Here is a 23,195-nt window from a genome sequence, read left to right on the forward strand (position 1 = left end):
TTTGTGTGGTTTTGGTATCAGGGTGATGGTGGCCTCTTAGAATGAGTTTGGGAGTGTTCCTCTCTCTGCTATATTTTGGAAGAGTTTGAGAAGGATAGGTGTTAGCTCTTCTCTAAATGTTTGATACAATTCTCCTGTGAAGCCATCTGGTCCTGGGCTTTTGTTTGTTGAAAGATTTTAAATCACAGTTTCAATTTTAGTGCTTGTGATTGGTCTGTTCATATTTTCTATTTCTTCCTGGTTCAGTCTTGCAGGTTGTGCATTTCTACGAATGTGTCCATTTCTTCCAGGTTGTCCGTTTCATTGGCATAGAGTTACTTGTAGTAATCTCTCATGATCTTTTGTATCTCTGCAGTGTCAGTTGTTACTTCTCCCTTTTCATTTCTAATTCTATTGATTTCAGTCTTCTTCCTTTTTTTCTTGATGAGTCTGGCTAATGGTTTATCAGTTTTGTTTGTCTCTTAAAAGAGCCAGCTATTAGTTTTATTGATCTTTGGTATCATTTCCTTCATTTCTTTTTCATGTATTTCTGACCTGATCTTTATGATTTCTTTCCTTCTGCTAACTTTGGGGTTTTTTGTTCTTCCTCCTCTAATTGCTTTATGTGCAAATTTAGGTTGTTTATTTGAGATGATTCCTGTTTGTTAAGGTAGGATTGAATTGCTATAAACTTCCCTCTTAACTGCTTTTGGTGCATCCCATAGGTTTTGGGTCATCGTTTCTCCACTGTCATTTGTTTCTAGGTATTTTTTGATTTCCTCTTTAATTTCTTCAGTGATCACTTCATTATTAAGTAGTGTATTGTATAGCCTCCATGTGTTTGTATTTTTTACAGATCTTTTCCTGTAATTAATATCTAGTCTCATAGCGTTGTGATTGGAAAGATACTTGATACGATTTCAATTTTCTTAAATTTACCTAAGCTTGATTTGTGACTGAAGATATGATCTATCCTGGCGAATGTTCCATGAGCAGTTGAGAAAAATGTGTATTCTTTTGTTTTTGGATGGAATGTCCTATAGATATAAATTAAGTTTATATTGTTTAATGTATTATTTAAAGCTTGTGTTTCCATATTTATTTTTCATTTTGGATGATCTGTCCATTGGTGAAGCTGGGGTGTTAAATTCCCTTACTATGAATGTGTTACTGTCGATTTCCCCTTTTATGGCTGTTAATATTTGCCTTATGTATTGAGGTGCTCCTATGTTGGGTGCATAAATATTTACAATTGTTATATCTTCTTGGATCGATTCCTTGCTCATTATGTAGTGTCCTTCTTTGTCTCTTCTAATAGTTTTTATTTTTAAGTCTATCTTGTCTGATATGAGAATTGCTACTCCAGCTTTCTTCTGGTTTCCATTTGCCTGGAATATCTTTTTCAATCCCCTCACTTTCAATCTGTATGTGTTCCTAGGTCTGAAGTGGGTCTGCTGTAGACAGCATATATATGGGTCTTGTTTTTGTATCCATTCAGCCAGTCTTTGTCTTTTGGTGGGAGCATATAATCCATTTACATTTAAGGTAATTATTGATATGTATGTTCCTATATCCATTTTCTTAATTGTTTTGGGTTTGTTATTGTACATCTTTTCCTTCTCTTGTGTTTCTTACCTAGAGATGTTCCTTTAGCATTTGTTGTAAAGCTGATTTGGTGGTGCTGAACTCTCAATTTTGCTTGTCTGTAAAGGTTTTAATTTCTCCCTCAAATCTGAATGAGATCCTTGCTGGGTAGAGTAATCTTGGTTGTAGGTTTTTCTCCTTCATCACTTTAAATATGTCCTGCCAGTCCCTTCTGGCTTGCACAGTTTCTGCTGAAAGATCAGCTGTTAACCTTTTGGGGATTCCCTTCTGTGTTATTTGTTTTTTATCCCTTGCTGCTTTTAATATGTTTTCTTTGTATTTAATTTTTGACAGCTTGCTTAATATCTGTCTTGGCATGTTTCTCTTTGGATTTATCCTGTATCAGACTCTCTGTGCTTCCTGGACTTGATTAACTATTTCCTTTCCCATATTAGGGAAGTTTGCAACTATAATCTCTTCAAATATTTTCTCAGTCCCTTTCTTTTTCTCTTCTTCTTCTGGATCCCCTATACTGCGAATGTTGGTGCATTTAATGTTGTCCCAGAGGTCTCTGAGACTGTTCTCTGTTCTTTTCATTCTTTTTCTTTATTCTGTTCTGCAGTAGTTATTTCCACTATTTTATCTTTCAGGTCACTTATCCGTTCTTCTGCCTCAGTTATTCTGCTATTGATCCCATCTAGAGTATTTTTTATTTCATTTATTGTGTATTTCATCATTGCTTGTTTCCTCTTTAGTTCCTCTAGGTCCTTGTTAAATGTTTCTTGCATTTTTTCTATTCTATTTCCAAGATTTTGGATCATCTTTACTGTCATTATTCTGAATTCTTTTTCAGGTAGACTGCCTCTTTCCTCTTCATTTGTTAGGTCTGGTGGGTTTTTATCTTGCTCCTTCATCTGCTTGGGTTTTTCTGTCTTCTCATTTTGCTTATCCTACTGTGTTTGGGGTCTCCTTTTTGCAGGCTGCAGGTTCGTAGTTCCCGTTGTTTTTGGTGTCTGTCCCCAGTGGCTAAAGTTGGTTCAGTGGGTTGTGTAGGCTTCCTGGTGGAGGGGACTAGTGCCTGTGTTCTGGTGGATAAGGCTGCATCTTGGCTTTCTCTTGAGCAGGTCCATGTCTGGTGGTGTGTTTTGGGGTGTCTGTGGCCTTATTATGATTTTATGCAGCCTCTCTGCTAATGGGTGGGGTTGTGTTCCTGTCTTGCTAGTTGTTTGGCATAGGGTGTCCAGCACTGTAGCTTGCTTGTTGTTGAGCAAAGCTGGGTCTTGATGTTGAGATGGAGATCACTGGGAGATTTTTCCTGTTTGATATTACATGGAGTTGGGAGGTCTCTTGTGGACCTGTGTCCTGAAGTTGGCTCTCCCACCTCAGAGGCACAGCACTGACTCCTGGCTGGAACATCTTGAGGCTTTCATCCACACGGCTCAGAATAAAAGGGAGAAAAATTAGAAAGAAATAAAGAAAGAAAGAGGATAAAATAAAATAAAGTAAGATAAAATAAATTTACTAAAATAAAAAATAATTGGGCTTCCCTGGTGTCGTAGTGGTTGCAAGTCCGCCTGCCAATGCAGGGGACACAGGTTCGTGCCCTGGTCCAGGAAGATCCCACATGCCGCGGAGCAGCTAGGCCCGTGAGCCATGGCCACTGAGCCTGCACGTCTGGAGCCTGTGCTCCGCAACGGGAGAGGCCACAGCAGTGAGACGCCCGTGTTCCACAAAAAAAAAAAGAAAAAACTTATTAAGAAAAAACAAAAATTTTTTTAAGTAAAAACAAAAACGTACGGACAGAACCCTAGGACAGATGGTGAAAGCAAAGCTATACAGACAAAATTCACACAGAAGCATACACATACATACTCACAAAAAGAGGAAAAGGGTAAATAATAATATATCCTGGTCTCAAAGTCCACCTGCTCAATTTTTGGATGATTCGTTGTCTATGCAGGTATTCCACAGATGCAGGATACATCAAGTTGATTGTGGAGATTTAATGCACTGCTCCTGAGGCTGCTCCGAGAGAGATTTCCTTTTCTCTTCTTTGTTTGCCCAGCTCCAGGGGCTCAGCTTTAGATTTGGACCCGCCTCTGCATGTAGGTCGCCTGAGGGCGCCTGTTCTTCGCTCAGACAAGGCGTGGTTAAAGGAGCAGCTGATTCAGGGGCTCTGGCTCAGGCCAGTTTGGAGGGAGGGGTACCGATGTGGGGCGAGCCTGGGGTGGCAGAGGCCGGTGTGACGTTGCGCCAGCCTGAGGCACTCCGTGGGTTCTCCCAGGGAAGTTGTCTCTGGATCTTGGGACCCTGGCAGTGGTGGGCTGCACAGGCTCCCAGCAGGGCAGGTGTGGATAGTGACCTGTGCTCACACACAGCCTTATTGGTGGTGGCAGCAGCAGCCTTAGCACCTCATGCCCGTCTCTGGGGCCCGCTCTGATAGCCGCGGCTCGCGCCCGTCTCTGGAGCTCCCTTAAGCAGCGCTTTTAATCCCCTCTCTTCGCACACGAGGAAACAAAGAGGGAAGAAAAAGTCTATTGCCTCTTTGGCAGGTCCAGGCTTTTTCCCGGACTCCCTCCTGGCTGGCCGTGGTGAACTAACCCCTTCAGGCTGTGTTCATGCCGCCAGTCCTCTCCCTATGATAGGACCGAAGCCGGAGCCTCAGCTCCCAGCTCCCACCCGTCCCAGCGGGTGAGCAGACAAGCCTTTCGGGCTGGTGAGTGCTGGTCGGCACCAGTTCTCTGTGCGGGAATCTCTCCGCCTTGCCCTCCGCACCCCTGTTGCTGCTCTCTTCTCTGCGGCTCCAAAGCTTCCCCCCTCCGCCATGCGCAGTCTCTGCCCGCAAAGAGGCTTCCTAGTGTGTGGAAACATTTCCTCCTTCACAGCTCCCTCCCACTGTTGCAGGTCTTGTCCCTATCCTTTTGTCTCTGTTTTTTCTTTTGCCCTACCCAGGTACGTGGGGAGTTTCTTGCCTTTTGCGGGGTCTGAGGTCTTCTGCCAGTGTTCAGTGGGTGTTCTATAGGAGCAGTTCCACGTGTATATGTATTTCTCATGTATCTGTGGGGAGGAAGGTGATCTCCACGTCTTACTCTTCCGCCATCTTCCTCAACCAAGCCCTTCTAGTGATTTTTAAATTTCAGTTATTATATTCTTCAGCTTTGTTTTGTTCTTCTTTATATTTTCCAGTTCTTTATAACCTTCTTACTGTGTTCATACATTCTTCTCCCAAATTTGTTGAGCATCTTTACGATCATTACCTTGAACTCTCCTTGGTAATATTCCTTATTTCCAGTTCATTTATTTCTTTTTCTGAGGTTTTATCTTATTCCTTCATTTTTAATATATTCTTCGTCTGTTCATTTTGTCTAATTCTCTATGTTTATTTCTATGTTTAGGTAGGTTGCTTATGTTTCTCACTCTTGGAGAAGTGGCTTTATGTTGGAGACATCCTGTTGAGCCGAGCAGCATACTTCCCTCTGGTCACCAGACATATCACTCTAGTGGAGCCCCCTATATGGGCAGTGTAGGCCCTTCTCTTTTGTCAGTGCTGGCTACTATGGGATGCTGGTAAACGTGGCTGACTCTTGCCCTTGTTGTCTGCCAGACCCTGCCTTGTGTCATGACTGGTGGCCTGCTGGTAGGTGCAGTTGGGTTCCAATGCTGGTGGCTGTGTGGCCTAGGAGTTCTCAGGGTTGGTGCTAGCTGCTGGTGGTTGGTAGATGTCCTGGTTCACTGGCTGATGAACCTGGGAAGGCTCAGTTCAAACCCAGGCATGTTTGGGCCCACTGATAGGAAGGGCAAGTCCCAGAGTGTCTAATTGCAGGACCCTGGCAGGGGGAGGGGTCGTTACAGTGGAGGGCTCCTATCTGCCCACTAGGGGGCAGGGCTGAGTTTGAGGCAGCTGCCTGCAAGGCCCAGAGAGCCCAAGGTTGGTGCCAGTCTACTAGTAGGCTACTCCAGCATATTGGTAGCCACGTTTTCAAGTAATCAATGGCTACGTTTCACTAATGTCTCCCTATTGTACAGTGCAGCTTTATACACTGTATCTGGAATATGTTCTTAAAATATGTAAATAGAAAAGGTATACTAACCATTAGCAAGGTTATCTATGGATAGTGAGATTAAATACCCTTTTATTTACTTTTTTATGTGTTACCTTATCCTCAAGAATTTTACCATGAGCTCTTAAGAAAAGATGTCAATCAAATGTATAGAAATACCAAGATTATAAATAAATCAATTTGACATACCAACTCGTCACTTCTACAGTGTGACTAGATATTCCTAATCCAATTCATACCTTTTTATCTCTGGGGTTGAGAGATAGATGATTATGTCAACAAGCAGAGATTTTACCTCTGGGACCGATATACAATGGAGGATACAAAGGATTCTATCTAGGAAATCTTTAGCAATAAATACAAATATTGGTAATAGTAGTTTGATTAGCTGTTAATAGAAAATGTGGTGTCTTTTTACTGAGCTAGAATCTATTACTTTCTTTAAATTAAATCCAGAAAAATTCTGGTTGCTTCAGATGAGCTTGGGAAGAGCGGATGAGTGGAATTCTATATTCCAAGTATAGATGCTTAATTAAGGGTGAGTGAGCTGGCAGAAGTTAAACTGGCTCCCAGATCACTCATTTGTTCCAAATTTCAAAGTCATCTTTATAGAGTATATATATTAAATTTTTTCTTACTCATTTAATTAATATAATTTGTACGCTCATTGATCTTTTTCTGTAATCAGGATCAAAATGTATTGAAATTTTCTTATTGCCAGAAACATTGTGGACCATTTACAGCAGTGGTCTCAGTTGAAGGCTTGCATGAGAATCCCCTGGAGAGCTTTTCTGAAAATAGGATCTTTGCAGATTCTACTTCAGAAGGCTTGGGGTGCAGTCTAAAGGTTTGTTTTTGAAAAAACTCCCCAGGTCATGCTGATGCACATTTGGGTTGAGAACCAGTTTAGAAAATCATTCTGGAATAGGATAATAAAAAACCTCCGATGGTGAAACTGTTTTGTTTTTTTTTTTTTTTTTTTGAGGTTTGGAACAGAAGATCAATACAGTTCAACCATGTTTATGGATATAATGGACTTGGTTTTGGACTTGGTGAATTTAAAATTCTAATATTATCTTTTGCTTAGTCTTGATGATATTCCAAATGTAAACCTATTTTATAGTCTCAATCAGATAATACTAAAACTCTCCTGATGATCTCATGCCAGAGGAATGAAAACATTTCAGATGACATCAACCTATTTCTGTTGTGCTTTCTTAAACATGGCTCAGCTCTCTCTTCCTAACAGATTCAGATATTTCCAGGTCCTGGCTAGGTTTTACCCAGTTTCTCTTTATCTCTCCCAAGAATGTGCTGCTAAAGATTTTGCCATTTACAGTATTTCCTTTTCTCTTTCCCACCCCCAATTCCTGTTTTCAAAATTATATATCACAGTGGAGATGTATATCAGGCTATTAGAGCTATGAGACTAGGGAATTGGAGAGATGTTGGAATATAAATTAAAGGTATAAATTGGAGAACCTTCTACTTTAAAATTTTATTTGGAACAATTTAAGTATATCTGATTGCTTCATGAGAGTCTTGGGAGAAAATTCTGCAGAGCTGGCCATAAAGGTCTTATAGTTAAATGAAACTTCTGGTTGTGAGTATGAAGACTTTTTGCTAGTAATGATGCTTGTCCTTCTTTTTCTTTTTTAGATATGAAAATTAAGGCTCAGAATGTGGAAGTGACTTGTCTATTTTATATGACTATTAGGTAGTCATAGCTTTCAAAGCAAACTACTGTTTATTTCTCTGACATAACTGCCTTTCTAAGTGCTGCTTTTATCTCCCATCATCTTAGTGTAGGAAAAATGGAACTTGATATTCAGATGTCCAGAATCTTTCCTTTGAAGCACAGGTTCTTCCTTTTAGCATTTGATGGTAACTATAGCAGACATAACCTGAAAGAATTAAAACAAGACAAAAATAAGATTTTAGCCACTTATTCATGTTATAGTCAAATCACACTTAAAAGGCAAATTGTATTGATCTGAAGGAAAACTAAGACACAGAATATTGTCACTACCAGTGAAAACTTAGCTTTGGTAAATGTTCAGATATATTTGAGAACTTGGTGTTATTTATTTATTTTAAAAAGGCAAATTGTATTGATCTGAAGGAAAACTAAGACACAGAATTTTGTCACTACCAGTGAAAGCTTAGCTTTGGTAAATGTTCAGATATATTTGAGAATTTGGTGTTATTTATTTATTTTCAAAAGTTTTTAACCAAATGACTGAGCTGAGCTACCTAAAAGGTACTTAATGTCCTGAAGTTTGATTCATTGCTCTCCTACATCAAGCATTTCTACTCTGCTTTTGATATTTAAACTCTGATGTTCATTTATGATATTCTTAGTTCCAACCTGCTTGGGTGCATAGTTTTGGTACTCACAATTTCTAATTTGTGCCTATACATGCAAGTTGAAGATGGGAAAACAAAAACTGAAGAATAGGTTTTATTTAAAGTGTACAGATAATAGTGTATTTATATTATCTAAGTAATTGCTTCAATTATCCACTTCATTAGAAATGGAAGGCACAACTTTCTTTTGTATGTACGTTTTATAATGTTTAGAATCATTTCTGCATTATAGTTTAAGCCATGTATTATAGCCCACATTAAGATTTATGTTACTAAAAATTAGCGACATCTTAATATTATGCTAGCACCACATAAAAATTCCATCTTTGGCATTGCACTCAATTTGACACAATCAAGGAATATCTGAGAATAAGCCATTCTCTTGCATTTTTCTTATTTATTCTGTGTGCATATTTAAACAGATTAAATGTAATTGTTTGGCATTAAGATTCAGTTAGAGGGAGTACTCAGTAACTATATTGTGAGTAGTAAATAAGGTCCTTAAAAAGAACTAAATTTGGTATCACAATTTCTCCTATATATAATATGCATTATGTAATGTTTCTAAGGAAGTCAAAGTAATCTGGACTATTGACTTTCGAATTTCAGGTTAATTATATATATGGCATGTATTAATTACAGTCATATATGCAACACTAAGGGGTGTTGCAGAATTATTTGCAACCTTTTTCAGAAGCAAATCTTCTAAATCTTGAGATTGATACACACTTGAAATAAAATTTTATCAACATATGAAAATATATGTCTATTTAATGATCATGCTACTTAAGTTGCTTGATTTACTAGAATTATTCTATGATTATGACTCTGGAATAGAGATACAATACTTGTTAACTCATATTTTTTGGCCTTAATTTGTGATTTTATCTGTAGAACAGAATAAACGTACAAACTAGAGAAGAATTTTTGATGTGCAGTTTTCCCTATAATTTATGTTTAAAGTGAATTCAAAATTGGAATATTTATTTAGATCTATATAAAAATATTCTTATATTTAAATCTTCACACATTCACAATGCCCATTTGAAGCCATTACTCTCTAAATAGTTCTTTATTGTTATTTTACTAACTGTATAGAATAAGATATTTAATATGTAAAAAGAGTTGAGCATATATTCACTTTATATTACATGCTAATATATTTGTATATAGAGAGCATAGTTTAAACAAGCAAGCCAATGGAATGTATGTATTGTAAATTTATATTTTAACCTCTCAAATTAATTTTAACATATATTGAGGTTATGCATTTATGGCCATTTTCTAATATAGTCCATTTCTTCCAAGAACCCAAAACATATTTCTGGTGTTCTGTTCAGAACAACTCAAGTTAATCAATTAAACTTTTTTTCTGAAGTGGATGAGAAAGTATATTTTATGATTTTGAGGGGTGAAAACTTTTACTAAGAAGCCTAATGACTTAACCAGAGTCAGTAGAACCCAAAGGTAGAACCAACAGGAAAACATTATCTTTACTGAGTTGCATGGATAGTTCTTTGATTTCCACTAGAAAATTCACAGATTTTTAGGTTGGATTTTAAGCACAAGTTTCCTACTATGCTTAGTATTAAAGAAGAGTAGCTTCTACAAATAGGGATTATCCATCTAAAAGTACTCACTCAGTACTTTTAATGTTGATTAATGTCTTAGATCTGTACCTCTCGAAAACTCAGGTATTCTGAAATTTTGCTTCATAGTCTTCTGGAACCTCATATAGTTAAAAATATATTAATTTATTCAAGCTTCTAACCAAAAAAAAGAACTTTTATATTATCTTATTTCCATATCCTAATACTTTGAAGATATTTACACTGTTAAACCCATTATCATAAAAATTACACTACTCAAAAACATAAAGAATTATTAGAGCCACCCAAAATACCTCAAAAGTTTGTTTCTCCATAAGTAGTACAAGAAAATAATATTCATTTAGAGAAGTGGAAAGAATAGTTATATAGGTATTCAAAAAGATCTTATAAATCTGAATGGTGATAAGTAGTTATTATTTTTATATTAATGTGAAGTATATTAATATAAAAATAAGCACACAACTCCCTGTAGCTGAAAATCTTTCAAATCTGCAAGTTCTGAGCTGCCACATGAGATCTATGCCAAGGATTACAGTAAACTCTGTCAGCTTTAAATGTGAAATTTCACCAAAGTGAGATGATCATTTTTTAAATTTATAGCATGTACATTTTTTACTACCAATGCCTGATAAATTTTGTGTAAATTTTGTGAATTACTTGGTTTTATTTGAGATAAATATTCTAGGCAATTTGGATGACTGCTTTCAGACTTGAATTACCTGAATTATCTATACATGTTAATTAGAAACTACAACAGCAATAATTCATATTTTTCTACTGCATAAACACACTTTTTTTTAGCTTGTAAGTCTGTTAAATCTGAAACCTTGACACTGATCAAAGAAAGCTCTCCAAAATGCATTTTTCCCCATAGGTTTGAAAGAACTTCAATAGCAAATTTACTTTAATTTCCTCATCTTTGTGACTTACCACTTGCAGTTGATCTCTTTTGGAGTACCTCAGTCTGTCAGGAAGGTAATGGATAGTATGGAGACCGGTGGCCAGAGAGAGCATCCTTCCACAAGTAAGGATGGCAATGGAGCTAAAACACTTATGATGTTTGTTGGCAACTCTGGCACCACTGTAGGAAAAAGTGTCCCTACACATAGAATAGAGAAAATATGCCAGAGGCGAAGAAGGGATTGTTCGCCACTGAAAAGACAACCATAGGGAGCAGTGGATTGTAGTGTGCAACTTGCCAGCTTTTGCTATTTCAGGCTGGGAATTGTGTGGGGTGTGTGTGTGTGTGTGTGTGTGTGTGTATTACTTCTGTCAGGTTTTTTCACTTGCACTTTCAGTACAAACCTTGGTTAGAGAAATGATAGCATCCCTGTGTTCCAGTCTTAAACATTGTGAGAAAGCAAGACAAGTTAAGATGATATCATTATCTCTTAAAGACATTACAGTAGTAGTCAATGCTTACAGAGAATAAACAAAGCTAGCAATATTATAGCAAATCTAGATAGATGAGCAAATAGATTTATCTATGAACTCAGGCAAGTTTGAGTGAAAAAAGTAATACATAAATTAAGTACTAATTTATGAGCACTAGCCCAGAAATATACCAGTGTGTTAGCAAACAATTTATAAAAGCATATGATACATAGCTAAAATAACATTTTTTAAACTATGAATTGAGCCTACCTTCTTATGACTGGTGTTTGTGTGCTTTTTTTTTTAGTCTTGAATAAAGGTTACAATAAGCTTCCTAAGTACAAATGAGTTCCATTACAAGAGCGCGTTCATAAGTCCAATTTGTAGTAAGTCCAACAACTTTAGCCTAGGTACCCAACTAACACAATTGGCTATATAGTACTGTACTGTAATAGGTTTATAATACTTTTCACACAAATAATACATAAAGAACAAACAAACACAAAGAAATAAAGAAAACATTTTTAATCTTACAGTACAGTAACTTGAAAAACACAGTAGTACAGTACAACAGCTGGCATACAGGGGCTGGCATCAACTGAACAGGCAAGAAGAGTTACTGAGTGGAGGAGGGAGAGGAGTTGGGAGATGATAGAGCTGAGGGATCTTCAGCAATAGGAGGTGGAGGGCAAGCTTCAATTTCATGCACGTTTGCATCTTTGAAAGTTTGCAACTTGAAGGTTCATATGTAGGGGACTTACTGTATTAATATGCTGGAGAGAAAGTGATTACTTTGAATTGCATTTATTTGGGCATAAACCAATGACAAAGAAAGACTAAGAAGCTACAAAAGCATGGAATCCCATTTTTTTAAACTTTGATCCTTTGGCCAACATCAAATTTATTATTATTTTATGTTAATACTGCTTCTGTTCCATTTGTTTTGTTTTGCTTTGCTTATTATAGTAATACTGATTATTTTTATTAATTCTCATTAGTCTGAAAAAAATAACATTCACTAACTGATAGTGTATATTTTAGAAACGGGATACTGAATCACACAGACATTTCTTTCCAGAGATTAATGCTCAAGCTAAAGATTAGAAGTCAATCACTTTGAAATTACAGAGAAAAGTATGTGACATGCATAACATAAGTATACAAAAATCCAGAAAATTGGGGACTTTCCTGGTGGCACAGTGGTAAAGAATCCGCCTGCCAATGCAGGGGACACGGGTTCGAGCCCTGGTCTGGGAAGATCTCACATGCTGCGGAGCAACTAAGCCTGTGCACCACAACTACTGAGCCTGCGTGGTGCACCTACTGAAGACCACGCACCTAGAGCCCGTGCTCCGCAGCAAGAGAAGCCACCGCAATGAGAAGCCCGCTCACTGCAACGAAGAGTAGCCTCCACTCACTGCAACTAGAGAAAGCCTGCACATAGCAACAGACCCAACCCAACCAAAAATAAATAAATAAATAATATATTTTAAAATAAATATATAAATACAATTAAAAATAAAACTCCATAAAATTGGAGATTTTTACTTCAGATGTTATCTCAGTTAACTTCCTAATTCATATAATCGTAGAAAAATATCCAAAGGTCCTGTAGAGCTAAAGAAACTCCATCCTGCCTTATAATGAATTAAATTGCATTTGTGAAACTGTTGCTAGGTAAAAGTTATTTTACATTAAGAATTTTTGGCTTTAGATATGACACATTTTTTATTTGATTAGGCTAATTTGAATTTGAATGAGGAGTTTTTGCTTGACAATATTTTGGTGCATTAAGCTTATTAGAGGCAATAGAAAAAAATTGAAGGTAATTCTCTTTCAAAAGCTAGACTTTATGTGTAGTTAAAATTTGCAGTATAGATACACATGCAGTTTAAATAATCTAACATTGAAAGTAATGTATATAATATAAAATATACTTTAAAAATAAGTATATAGCATGTATTTTCTTAAAAATTGGAGTATTTAGGTGTACAATTTTGGTTTCAATCTGATAAATCATAAAGAACAGTTCCTTTATTATGGCATATACCATTTGCTATATCTAAACCACATTAAAAATTTTATCTTAGAAAATGTGGTTTGTCTAACTCTTTGTGTAGATAAAAAAATAAGTGAAAATAAAGTTAATAAGCAAAATATTAAGTAATAATAGGTGAAATATAAACTTACTAAAATGTATGATTATGTAGATGTAACATTATATATGATTATATAAAATTTTATATATATCTACACCCAAAAGGAAATGAAGACTTATTTTATATACATATATGGTATTTATATCTTTTAAAATTTCTGCCTGTATTAGAAATGGATCAAGGAGCAGGTGTTAATAAGACTGATAAAATTAGCCTTTTTCTCCTGGGAATTGATAATGTTTGAGGGTGATATCTGTTTCTTTCTTGGAGGCTCAGAAGTGTTGTAATCTACAGAAGGAGCAAAGAAAATGTAAACCTGAAATTACTTAAAATTTCAACAAAACTGGAGATAAATGAAAACTTCTATGTTGAATACATTCATATATATCTTATATATAATAATTCCTATCAGTAAAAACAAACCAGGACATTACAAAGAAAAAAATTACTTTTGTCAGAATGTGCTGATAATCTGTGTTTACTGGGGCAATTAATTAAGAATCATGATAGTTCTGTAGATTTAAGTATAGACCAAATCATAACTGAGGAATAGTTAAAGACATATTTCTGACTTTTTAAAGGAAACTAAATTCTCTGTCTGGATTTGAGGAAGTTACAAGAAAAAAAAGACTTGATTTTGTTGAAATTTTAAGAATCGGTGAAGGCTAGTGTCATCTCATTAATAAAAAATTCCTAAATGCTGAAAAGTTTGTTCAAAGTCAAAAGCTTTGACTAGAAGGAAAGAAAAAAAAAAAAATAGCAAAATCAGGAACAGCTGATATGCTATTGTTATCTGGACTTATAAAGACTTTTTGTGGTGATCATGGGAAATCACAAGTCCCATGGTACATTTTACTTGTAATTATGGAATTAATAGCTTGGTTTCAAATAGGAAACATCCTGCCAATTTTTGTGCTGAAATCTTTTCAGTATCCCAATTAGAGAAATTATCTTTAATATACAGTTTGTTTACAAGTTCTCATTTGAGACATTCTTTAATGCATACCTGAAATATGTCACACTCCAAAAGAGAGGTATGCTTAATGAATTAAGCATTCTTACATAAGACCAGTACAAGCCACAGGTATATGTGTAACTCCCAAATATCAATTCATAAGCCTGTTACATCTTCAAAGGGTTATTTTGATTAAAGCTTCTTTAAAACTATACATATAAGTGTCTAGAGTCATATTACTTACTAATCAGAAAAATGTATTTTAGTAATGTCTTTTATAAGGAATCAAACACCTTTCACAGAAATAATTCAAATGAATTATCTAGGATTATTTTCAAAACAGTAAATAGACATTGCCTCCAATTTTTAGGTGAAGACATAAAGACCCCAAAGTGACTGATTTACTCAAGACAACATGATGAGAGAGAGAGGGATGAGATGGATTCAATATGTATTTGTCATTTGTACCTATGTGCAAAAATTAGTTTAATGACTGAGAGGAAAATAAGCATCATCTATTCTGCCTAAAGCAGGTTGATCTTCAGGAAGATCATTGGAAACACCAAGCAAAGGCAATATTCTCATCTCTTTTTTCTATGTCTTTTGTGTGATTATGTGGGTGCATTTCTATGGGAAAATAACAGTTATCAACATAACCCTCAGAGTTGTTTCAAAGAAATAGAGTAGCAATGGCTAATATGTTTTGCACTTGTGCCATTCTTTTGGACTAAATAAAATTCATGAGAGAAAAATTGTTAATATTACTGGCAAGGTAAGATTACAGCATGACCATGATATTAACTTGAGCATATTTGCAACATTCAAAAATTCCCATTGGTTACCAGGCACTGAAGTAGATGCTGAGAATACTGAGATGAAATTATCATCTTTCTTAACTTCAAGTATACTATAAAAGCTAAGAGGGGAGATATATAAACAACAGCTGTTATACAATATAGGAAGTATGATGATAGAGAGAATTGGGGTTTTTTTTTAAACAAAGAGGAAGAGCATAAAGCAGGAAAGATTTCTTAGAGGAGATAGTAGCAAAGCAGTAGAGTAAAAGATAAGTGAAACAAGATACCAAAAGTAGGGGAAGATGGACACTTTGTTAAATAGGGACTGTCCTACACGTTTCAGATATAAATATGAATATACATAATACCCATTTTCCACTATTAATAGAGCATAGAAATGATTATAATATTCAGATTTTATTCAAAAATTTAATCACTTTCCTCAAACAAGGCATTTTAGAGCCAAGTTACTACCTATAATATTAATCAGTTTGCTCTCAATATTGGTTTATTTCTTCAGATTTTAAGTAACATATATCAATTATAAAAAATTTTTGGAAAAAAATTAGTGATGTAAGTGGACACAAATCAGATCAACCACCCTGCAGTAAACTTTATTTTGTAAGTGCAGTCAGAGAGATTGAGACTTATAACATAGAATAATTATTTTAGTTACAATTAAAGTAACAGGAAATAGCAAAGCACTATTATTGAATCTCAAGGAAATTGTTGATTGTAATTTATTATCAAAGTACTTTTCATCATATTTCTCTGTATAGTGAGAATTGTTTCAACATTACAGTATTGACAGTTGTGAACAGATAAAAATGTTAAATTACTTTTCTTTTAATCTCAGAAGAATCTAGTAATGGTTGATGATAGGGAAAAAGATAATTATAAGAATAAATCAGTGAAAACCACCTTCAATACTTACTTTAAAGTACTTATCTATGATTTAATATATAGCATTTGAAGAACGGCAGTTGACAAAGGAAACTAAAAATTTCCATGCATTTCAAGAGATCTGTGACAAAATTGACCTGAGAATTATTCACTTATCCACCCAGATTCTTCAGATGTATTCTTGAGACAAAGTACCTTATGTCTAGGCTTGGCTATTTCATTGCTGTTGCCACTTATGTTTATGACCTTTTGACAAATCATCAATTCTTGATCATCCATTTCTCTGTATCTGAATAGATGCAATGATGTGTTTTCTGTATGTCACAGAAATCTTGTCTTGGAGCATGAAATGTAATTTGTGACTCAATACATTTTCTCCTCTACAGCACAAGGATGGCATTGCATTTGTATGACATGCAAATTAAGTGTTTTATGCAAAATAATCATCTTTAACAAGATTCAGAAGGGGGAACAAGTATTTTATTCATTCTTTATTTATGTTCTGTCTTATTCTGAAAAGATCCAAGGAAGCTTATAATAAGACATAGTGAACTAAACTGTGTGAGGAAATTGAAGCAAAGGGAAAATAAGAGTAAGATATCTGAAAAGGTTGCTGAGGATTCCTAGCACATCATGAAAACATATCGTGCTAGAGATGTGCCACAAATTTGGCTTAAGCTCTTTTAACAACCAACTTCAGAGGCAAAAATCTTGTTTCATGATAAACAGGGTCTTTTCAGAATAGGAAACACAAGTGAGCAGCACAGATTCCTAGCACTGAGATCAAAGAGAACTGTACCCCTTTGTTAATCACTCAACTCTGCAGGGTAACAAATTTAACAAGAACAAAACAGATCTAAATGTTCAAAAAATGCTTTTTAGAAAGTTTCACCATGACTTCAGCATGGCATGTCACTGTGCAGTTGAGGAAACCTGACCATTGCACTTGGGTCCAGATTTGCCACTCTGTTGGACAGGCTTTATCCAGATGGATGTATTACATGTCCTTGAGATGTGATTGAGTAATTGCATAATTAATCTCAACTGAGTAATGGAAACCAGTAACTATTGCTTCTCTCACCCAAGTTCTTGATTAGTATTGAGTGGCAGGAGGCCTAAACATTGAATTTAAGCAATGAACCAAACGGGTAGAATTTACACAGTCAGAAAACTACCATGAGAGAGTAAATGATCCAGCCATTTTCTAAGGCTTCAATATTAGGTTCCTACCACAAGTGTGGTGAGCTCTGGTTATACAAGGCTTGTCCACACTTACCAATATCAAAGTGTTGTGTTTAAAGTGCTTTAATAGAACATTTTCTCGGTGACTATTACTTAAGTTATATAAAACACACATAGCAATGGAAGAGGATAGGTTCTAAGCAGAATTTCCATAACTCAGAATTTTTAAGATTTCTGTGAGAGATATCACAGTTATAAGCTTGCACTTCTAAAAGTCAAAGAGAATTATTTTATTTATAAGAAATATGTAGCACGAAAGTACTGTTTTGTAATTTTCCCTGTGTAAATTGAAAGAGTGAATACGGGAGGTTTGGATTCACAAATGCAAAAATGCAAATATATTTGGTTACAGTCTTCAATGGTCTTTCCTTTTATCATTTTCATGTGTGTAGATCTGCTTTTGAAAGTTAAATCTAAAAAAAGTCAAGGTGCTACTGGTGTAAAGAGGAATGCCTTGTATAGACTATTGTCATAAATGTAAAAGATCTTTAAGATAAGGGAGAACTGGGAGGCTGGATATCTGAGTTTTATCTTAATTAAAAAATATATTTTTTTTATTACAAAAATGCTACTTAAATTAATGGCAGCAAGTTTTCCTTTGAAATCCCAGCTTTACCAATCAGTAGTTTGGTTGGCTAGCCACAATTTGCTTGTTGCTTGTTACTGGTCATCAGGTCTATGGAAGGTTTATGGATTTTAGTGAATCACAGTTAAACATAAACCTGCCTGGAGTTTGGGGAAAATATCCATTTTTATGGTAATAAACACCTCACGTTTGCAAGCAAATGGGCCAAGCTTAAACTCTTATGATACAAATAGCAGTGACAACACCCCCTATGTTTGTTATACTACTTCAGCTCCTACAGTCTTTATCTTCTTCCTCTGATGCATTACATTTCACCACTGCACCAAATACCAGCATTTTATGTTTATTTCTCAGCAGTGTGTGTTCAACCTAGTGTTGACCATTAAATTAGTGCAGAGTAGTAGAATACACCTCCTTTCTAAACTGGTGTATGCATAAGATCTGTTTTACAGTTGCATAAGCCAGCCTTAGTAATCACATTGGTAAGGATTTTATATTGAGAACTAACATACGCTTTCTCAATCCTTACCCTTCCACACCTAAACTGAGAAGGCACCTGTAGAAGTTCTGCTTTCTGAGAAGGCAGTGATGATTGCTTTAAGGTAAAGAAGTTTAGAATAACCATGTTTTGTATTAACAATGTACTTTAAAATTATTAGTTTAAGGCTTGGTGAATATTCTCTATGTTAATGTTTAAAAATAATGTCCCTTTGGGGCTTCCCTGGTGGCGCAGCGGTTGAGAGTCCGCCTGCCGATGCAGGGGACACGGGTTCATGCCCCGGTCCGGGAGGATCCCGCGTGCCGCGGAGCGGCTGGGCCCGTGAGCCATGGCCACTGGGCCTGCGCATCCAGAGCCTGTGCTCCGCAGCAGGAGAGGCCACAACAGTGAGAGGCCCGCGTAACGCAAAAAAAATAAATAAATAAAAAATAAAATAATAATAATAATGTCCCTTTTAAAACTAGTGTCCTATTACATCCTGGTCATAGAAAAGTTTGAAGATTTTGTATATTATATTTGTGATTATTGATATGGATAATAATAAATTTTTGAGCGTCTTAAACTTTCATCCTAATTAATAGTTAATCATTTGGATAGCATAGATGATGAAATGCTTTTGAGATATGAGTTATTAAACCTAATACACCTATTTGAAATATTAGCGTTGGTGGGATAAATTGAATATTTTTTGAATACTAACAAAATGTAACTTTGGGTATGCGTAACAATTAAACAACAATGAAATTATGTATCAGTGTGTTTTAAATTATCACGTTGTTATGTTCATAATAATATCAAGCATTTTTCATGATTAAACTATATTTTTTAAAGCTTTAAAACATAATTAACAAATGTATGAAAACTAATACTATGTATATTTTTCCCCTTAATTTTAGTCATGATTTCATTGGAGAATTTACAACAAGCTATAGGGAACTTTCTAGAGGGCAATCACAGTTCAATATATATGAGGTAAGAGGAATTTTATTTTATTATTATTTTTCTCTGGAATAAGTATATGTATTCTTTTACAGTATAGGTTTTTACAAAAGATAATTGCCAAAGGTTACCAATATGTGTAAGAATCTTTAAACTTATTGAGCAGATTAGTTTTTGAGATTAAACAATAGTATTTCTCTTCAAATCACGCGGTCTTTCAAATCTACTTTGAGTGATTTAAAAATTCTTGCCTATGAAACCTTTGCTTATTTTAAAAACATTCAATATAGATACAAGTTTATTCTCCCTTGAGCGTCAGCCTTTATGTTTTGCCTTCCTAAGCTCTTCCTCAATCCTTTTTTAATAAAAATAGAAAAATTTTCTATGTCGGCATGGTGTTAACATAACAAGTCGTTTTTTTCTTAGTATGTTTGAACATCTTAGTTGTTATTTAGATGAAAACTGAAGGAAATGAGAAAGTATGATTCAGTCATTAAAGAAATCCAAGTTATTAAAGCAAACACACTAGTTATTTCTGCCTTAAACCTATCTTGCCAGTTAACTACCAGGTACGTGTTGAGCATAAAGTATGTTCTAGCACTGTTAATCCTTGAGCTTTATTATCTGTACATTCTCTGTGACTTTTTTAAAAGACTTTTTTGATGTGGACCATTTTTAAAATCTTTATTGAATTTGTTACAATATTGCTTCTGTTTTATGTTTTGGTTTTTTGGCCCTGAGGCATGTAGGATCTTAACTCCCCAACCAGGGATCAAACCCGCACCCCTTGCATTGGAAGGTGAACTCTTAACCACTGGACCACCAGGAAGTTCCCTCTGTGATTTTTTAAATTTAATATACATCATTAGCAAAGGAAAATATCTCAGTACTTAGTCAATAATGATAACTCTTTCCTTCCAGATTGACACTATTTGACACTAAAATTGACCTCCTTTAAGCTAAGAGTGGAGGAATCTCCTTCTCCTGTCACCTTCTTACTAGGCTAAAGCAGTTGTATTCCATGCATTCATTCATTTATTAGTTTATGAATAAAATATTTATGACATGACTTCTATATTCCACACTCTATATTAGGCCCCAAGGATGCAGCAGTGAATGAAAATTTCACTGTCTAATGGGAGAGACAAACACGTAAAATGCATTTAGATTATCTGATAGGTGCTATGTATACCTAGTTGACTATGAGATATCTAGAGTGGGGTGCAGCAAACTTATCCCAAGAAAGCTACCCAGGCAAAGACAAAGTTGGAGTAATGGATCAATTTTTCTACCTGGGTCTTTCGGAGACAGAATATTAAGGCTCTAAATAGACAGTAGAAGTAATATAAGACAGGTTGTACTTATATGGATGCCTGTTTTTTTCTCCAAACCCTCAAGGCTGAGGAGAAACAACAGATGCATACAAGTCCTCCTTGTACTTAGAATTCATTTACTGCCAGTCACATAATGCTCCAAAGATCAATTATTTTGAATTTCCTTAGCTTTAAAATGTCTTCTTCTCTTTGGATCTCTCTTATCCAACAAAGCTTGCTTAATGAGATTGGTGTCGCATCTGATGTTATGACAAAGAAGCTTAGTAACAATTATTCCTTATTAAATACCTGCATGAATATTTGTGCCATAACTTCAAATAAAAATGTGTTCTTATTATTCATATTATCAATAGAAGAGATCAGTCTGAAGAAAATCTGGAGGAACATTATGTGTTTTGTCTAAGTAGTTTTAGAATTTCGATGGACAGCTAGCTCTTGGTCCAATACACTGGAAACTTCATTTTCTGCACACATGTAAGGGATTCAGTTTTGTTGAGGCAACCATGGAAATTTTCAACAATTATTCCTTCAAATATTCTTTCTGCCCCTTTCACTCTCTCTTCTCCTTTTGGTACTCCATGTATATATATATATATATATATATATATATATATATATATATATATATATATATATACATGTATATATGTATATATGTATATATGTATATATATATATGTTATGCTTGATCATATCTCACAAGTTCATATTTTTTTCTTTTTCTTTCTTAAACTAGAAAATCTCAACTGACCCATCTTCAATATCACTCATTATTTCTTCTGCCAGCTCAAATGTTCTATTTAGCTCCTCTAGCGAATTTTTCATTTGTTACTGTGCTTTTTAAGTTGAGAATTCCTATTTGGTTCTTTTTTTTATAATTTTGACCTACTTATTGATTTTTCTATTTGGTGAGACATAGTTTCATACTTTATTTCTTTATATATAGCTTCTTTAGTTTTTTTAAATGTATTTATAGTAGCTGATTTAAAGAATTTATTAAATAAATCCCATATCTAAAAGTTCCCAGGGGCAGTTTCTATTGATTGCTTTTTTCCTCTGTATGGGCCATACTTTCTTGTTTCTATGCATGTCCTGTATTTTTGGTTGTTGTTGAATGTTGGAAAGTTTTAAAAAATATAATATAGTAACACTGGAGATCAGATCCCCTGCTTTTCCGGGATTTGTTGTTGTTGCTGTTTGTTTAGTTACTTTCCTGGAGTAATTATGTAAAGTCTTTTTTCTTTGCCGAGTGGGTCATTTCAGTCTGTGCCTTGTTAGCTAGTGGTCAACACATGATTTGACAGAGATTTGTGTATATTGGTGCACTTCTTATATGCTCCAATTATAAAATTCTGCCTTGGCTTTCACTTGCTGTTTAAACAGAGACTCAAAGTCAGTCAGAGTTGAAGGATTAGGGCTTCCTCAAGGTCTTCCCTGGCCATGCATACAGTCCTGCACAGCATTTGGTCTTCTTGATCCCCAGCAATATGCCTGAGCTTTTAAAAACCTCCTACTTGAGATCAGATTAAGAAGGTGGAGGAGTAGGACATGGAGCTTACCTTCTCTCACAAGTTACATCAAAATAACATCTACATGTGAGCAATTCTCATAGAACATCTACTGAATTCTGGCAGAAGACCTCAGACTTCCAAAAAGGCAAGAAAAATCTCTGGATAAGGCAAAAGAAAAAAGAGGAAAAAAAAGAGAGAGAAAGGAATCAGGACAGGACCTGTGCTCCTGGGAAGGAGCTGTGAAGGGTAAAGTTTTCCACACACTGGGAAGTCCCCTTACTGGCAAGGAGATCAGTAAGGACAGAGAGGGAGCTTTGGAGCCTCTGAGGAGAGCACAGCAACCAGTTTACAGAGGGCAAAGTGCAGAGAGACCTGCACACATGGTCAGTGCCACCCACCCAGCACTCCTCAACCTGAGACACTCATCGCTGGTGCAGGTGGGGGCTGTGTGCTGAGGCTTGGACTTTGATGGTCAGACGCAGGGGAGAGGACTGGGGTTGGCTGCATGAAGACAGCCTGAGGGGGGTAGAGTGTGGTGTGAGAGGAGGCCTGGGCCCACCAGAGAGGGAGGGTGCTATTGTTGGGGGGCATGTGAGGAGAGGGTTGGGCCCGCCATAGGAGCTTCTTTCTCCACACACACTCTCAGGTGGCAGGGCATCATCTATATGAGCTCCAGAGGTAGGTACAAGCTGCCACTGCCATCTCGGACTCCAGAGGCAGGTGCAGAACACTGCCAAGGGTCCTGTGATGGAGAGCCAACCACAGCTCCTGCTTTCCTGGGAGCATGCACAGCCTGCCACCACCAGAGAGGGTCCTGTGACTGGGCACCAACAGCTGCCCCAGATTCCCTGGGAAGGTGCATGACCCACCATGGCTGCCAAGGGTCCTACAACCCAGAGCCAACCTCTGCCTTCACCTTCCTGGGGGCCTACATGAGCCACATGCCTGCACACCCCTTATCAAGGGGAAAATGGCCAGCACACACTGAGGAAAGAGATGGCAATCATCCAAACCAAAAACAGCCCTCATGACAAAAAAATATTAAACCCATACAAGCTATGCAGGGAGGCTCCTGTATATAAATAGCCCTTCAATACTACAGTAGATAGCTGTTTCCCCTAAACTCACAGAGAAAGAGAAATATAAGCAAAATGAAGAAGCAGAGGAACCACTTCCATTAAAAGTCCAAGAGAATTCCCCTGAAGGAACAAACAATGAAACAGATCTCTTCAGTCCAATAGACACCAAGTTCAAAAAGGAGGTAATGAAAATACTGAAGCAATTAAGAAAGGCTA

At 36.0% G+C, this 23,195-nt stretch overlaps 1 protein-coding gene across 1 annotated transcript in view; it reads left to right on the top strand.

The window, feature by feature from the left end:
- CPNE8 (copine 8) overlaps positions 1–23,195 on the top strand; it is a 327,485-nt gene that overhangs the window by 225,123 nt on the left and 79,167 nt on the right. Inside the window, exon 12 of the mRNA XM_065888187.1 lies at positions 19,013–19,088. Within this exon, the coding sequence (XP_065744259.1) occupies positions 19,013–19,088 (76 nt within the window). The remainder of the gene's footprint in view (positions 1–19,012; positions 19,089–23,195) is intronic.

Source organism: Phocoena phocoena, chromosome 11 (assembly GCF_963924675.1).
Source record: "Phocoena phocoena chromosome 11, mPhoPho1.1, whole genome shotgun sequence".
NCBI lineage: Eukaryota > Metazoa > Chordata > Mammalia > Artiodactyla > Phocoenidae > Phocoena > Phocoena phocoena.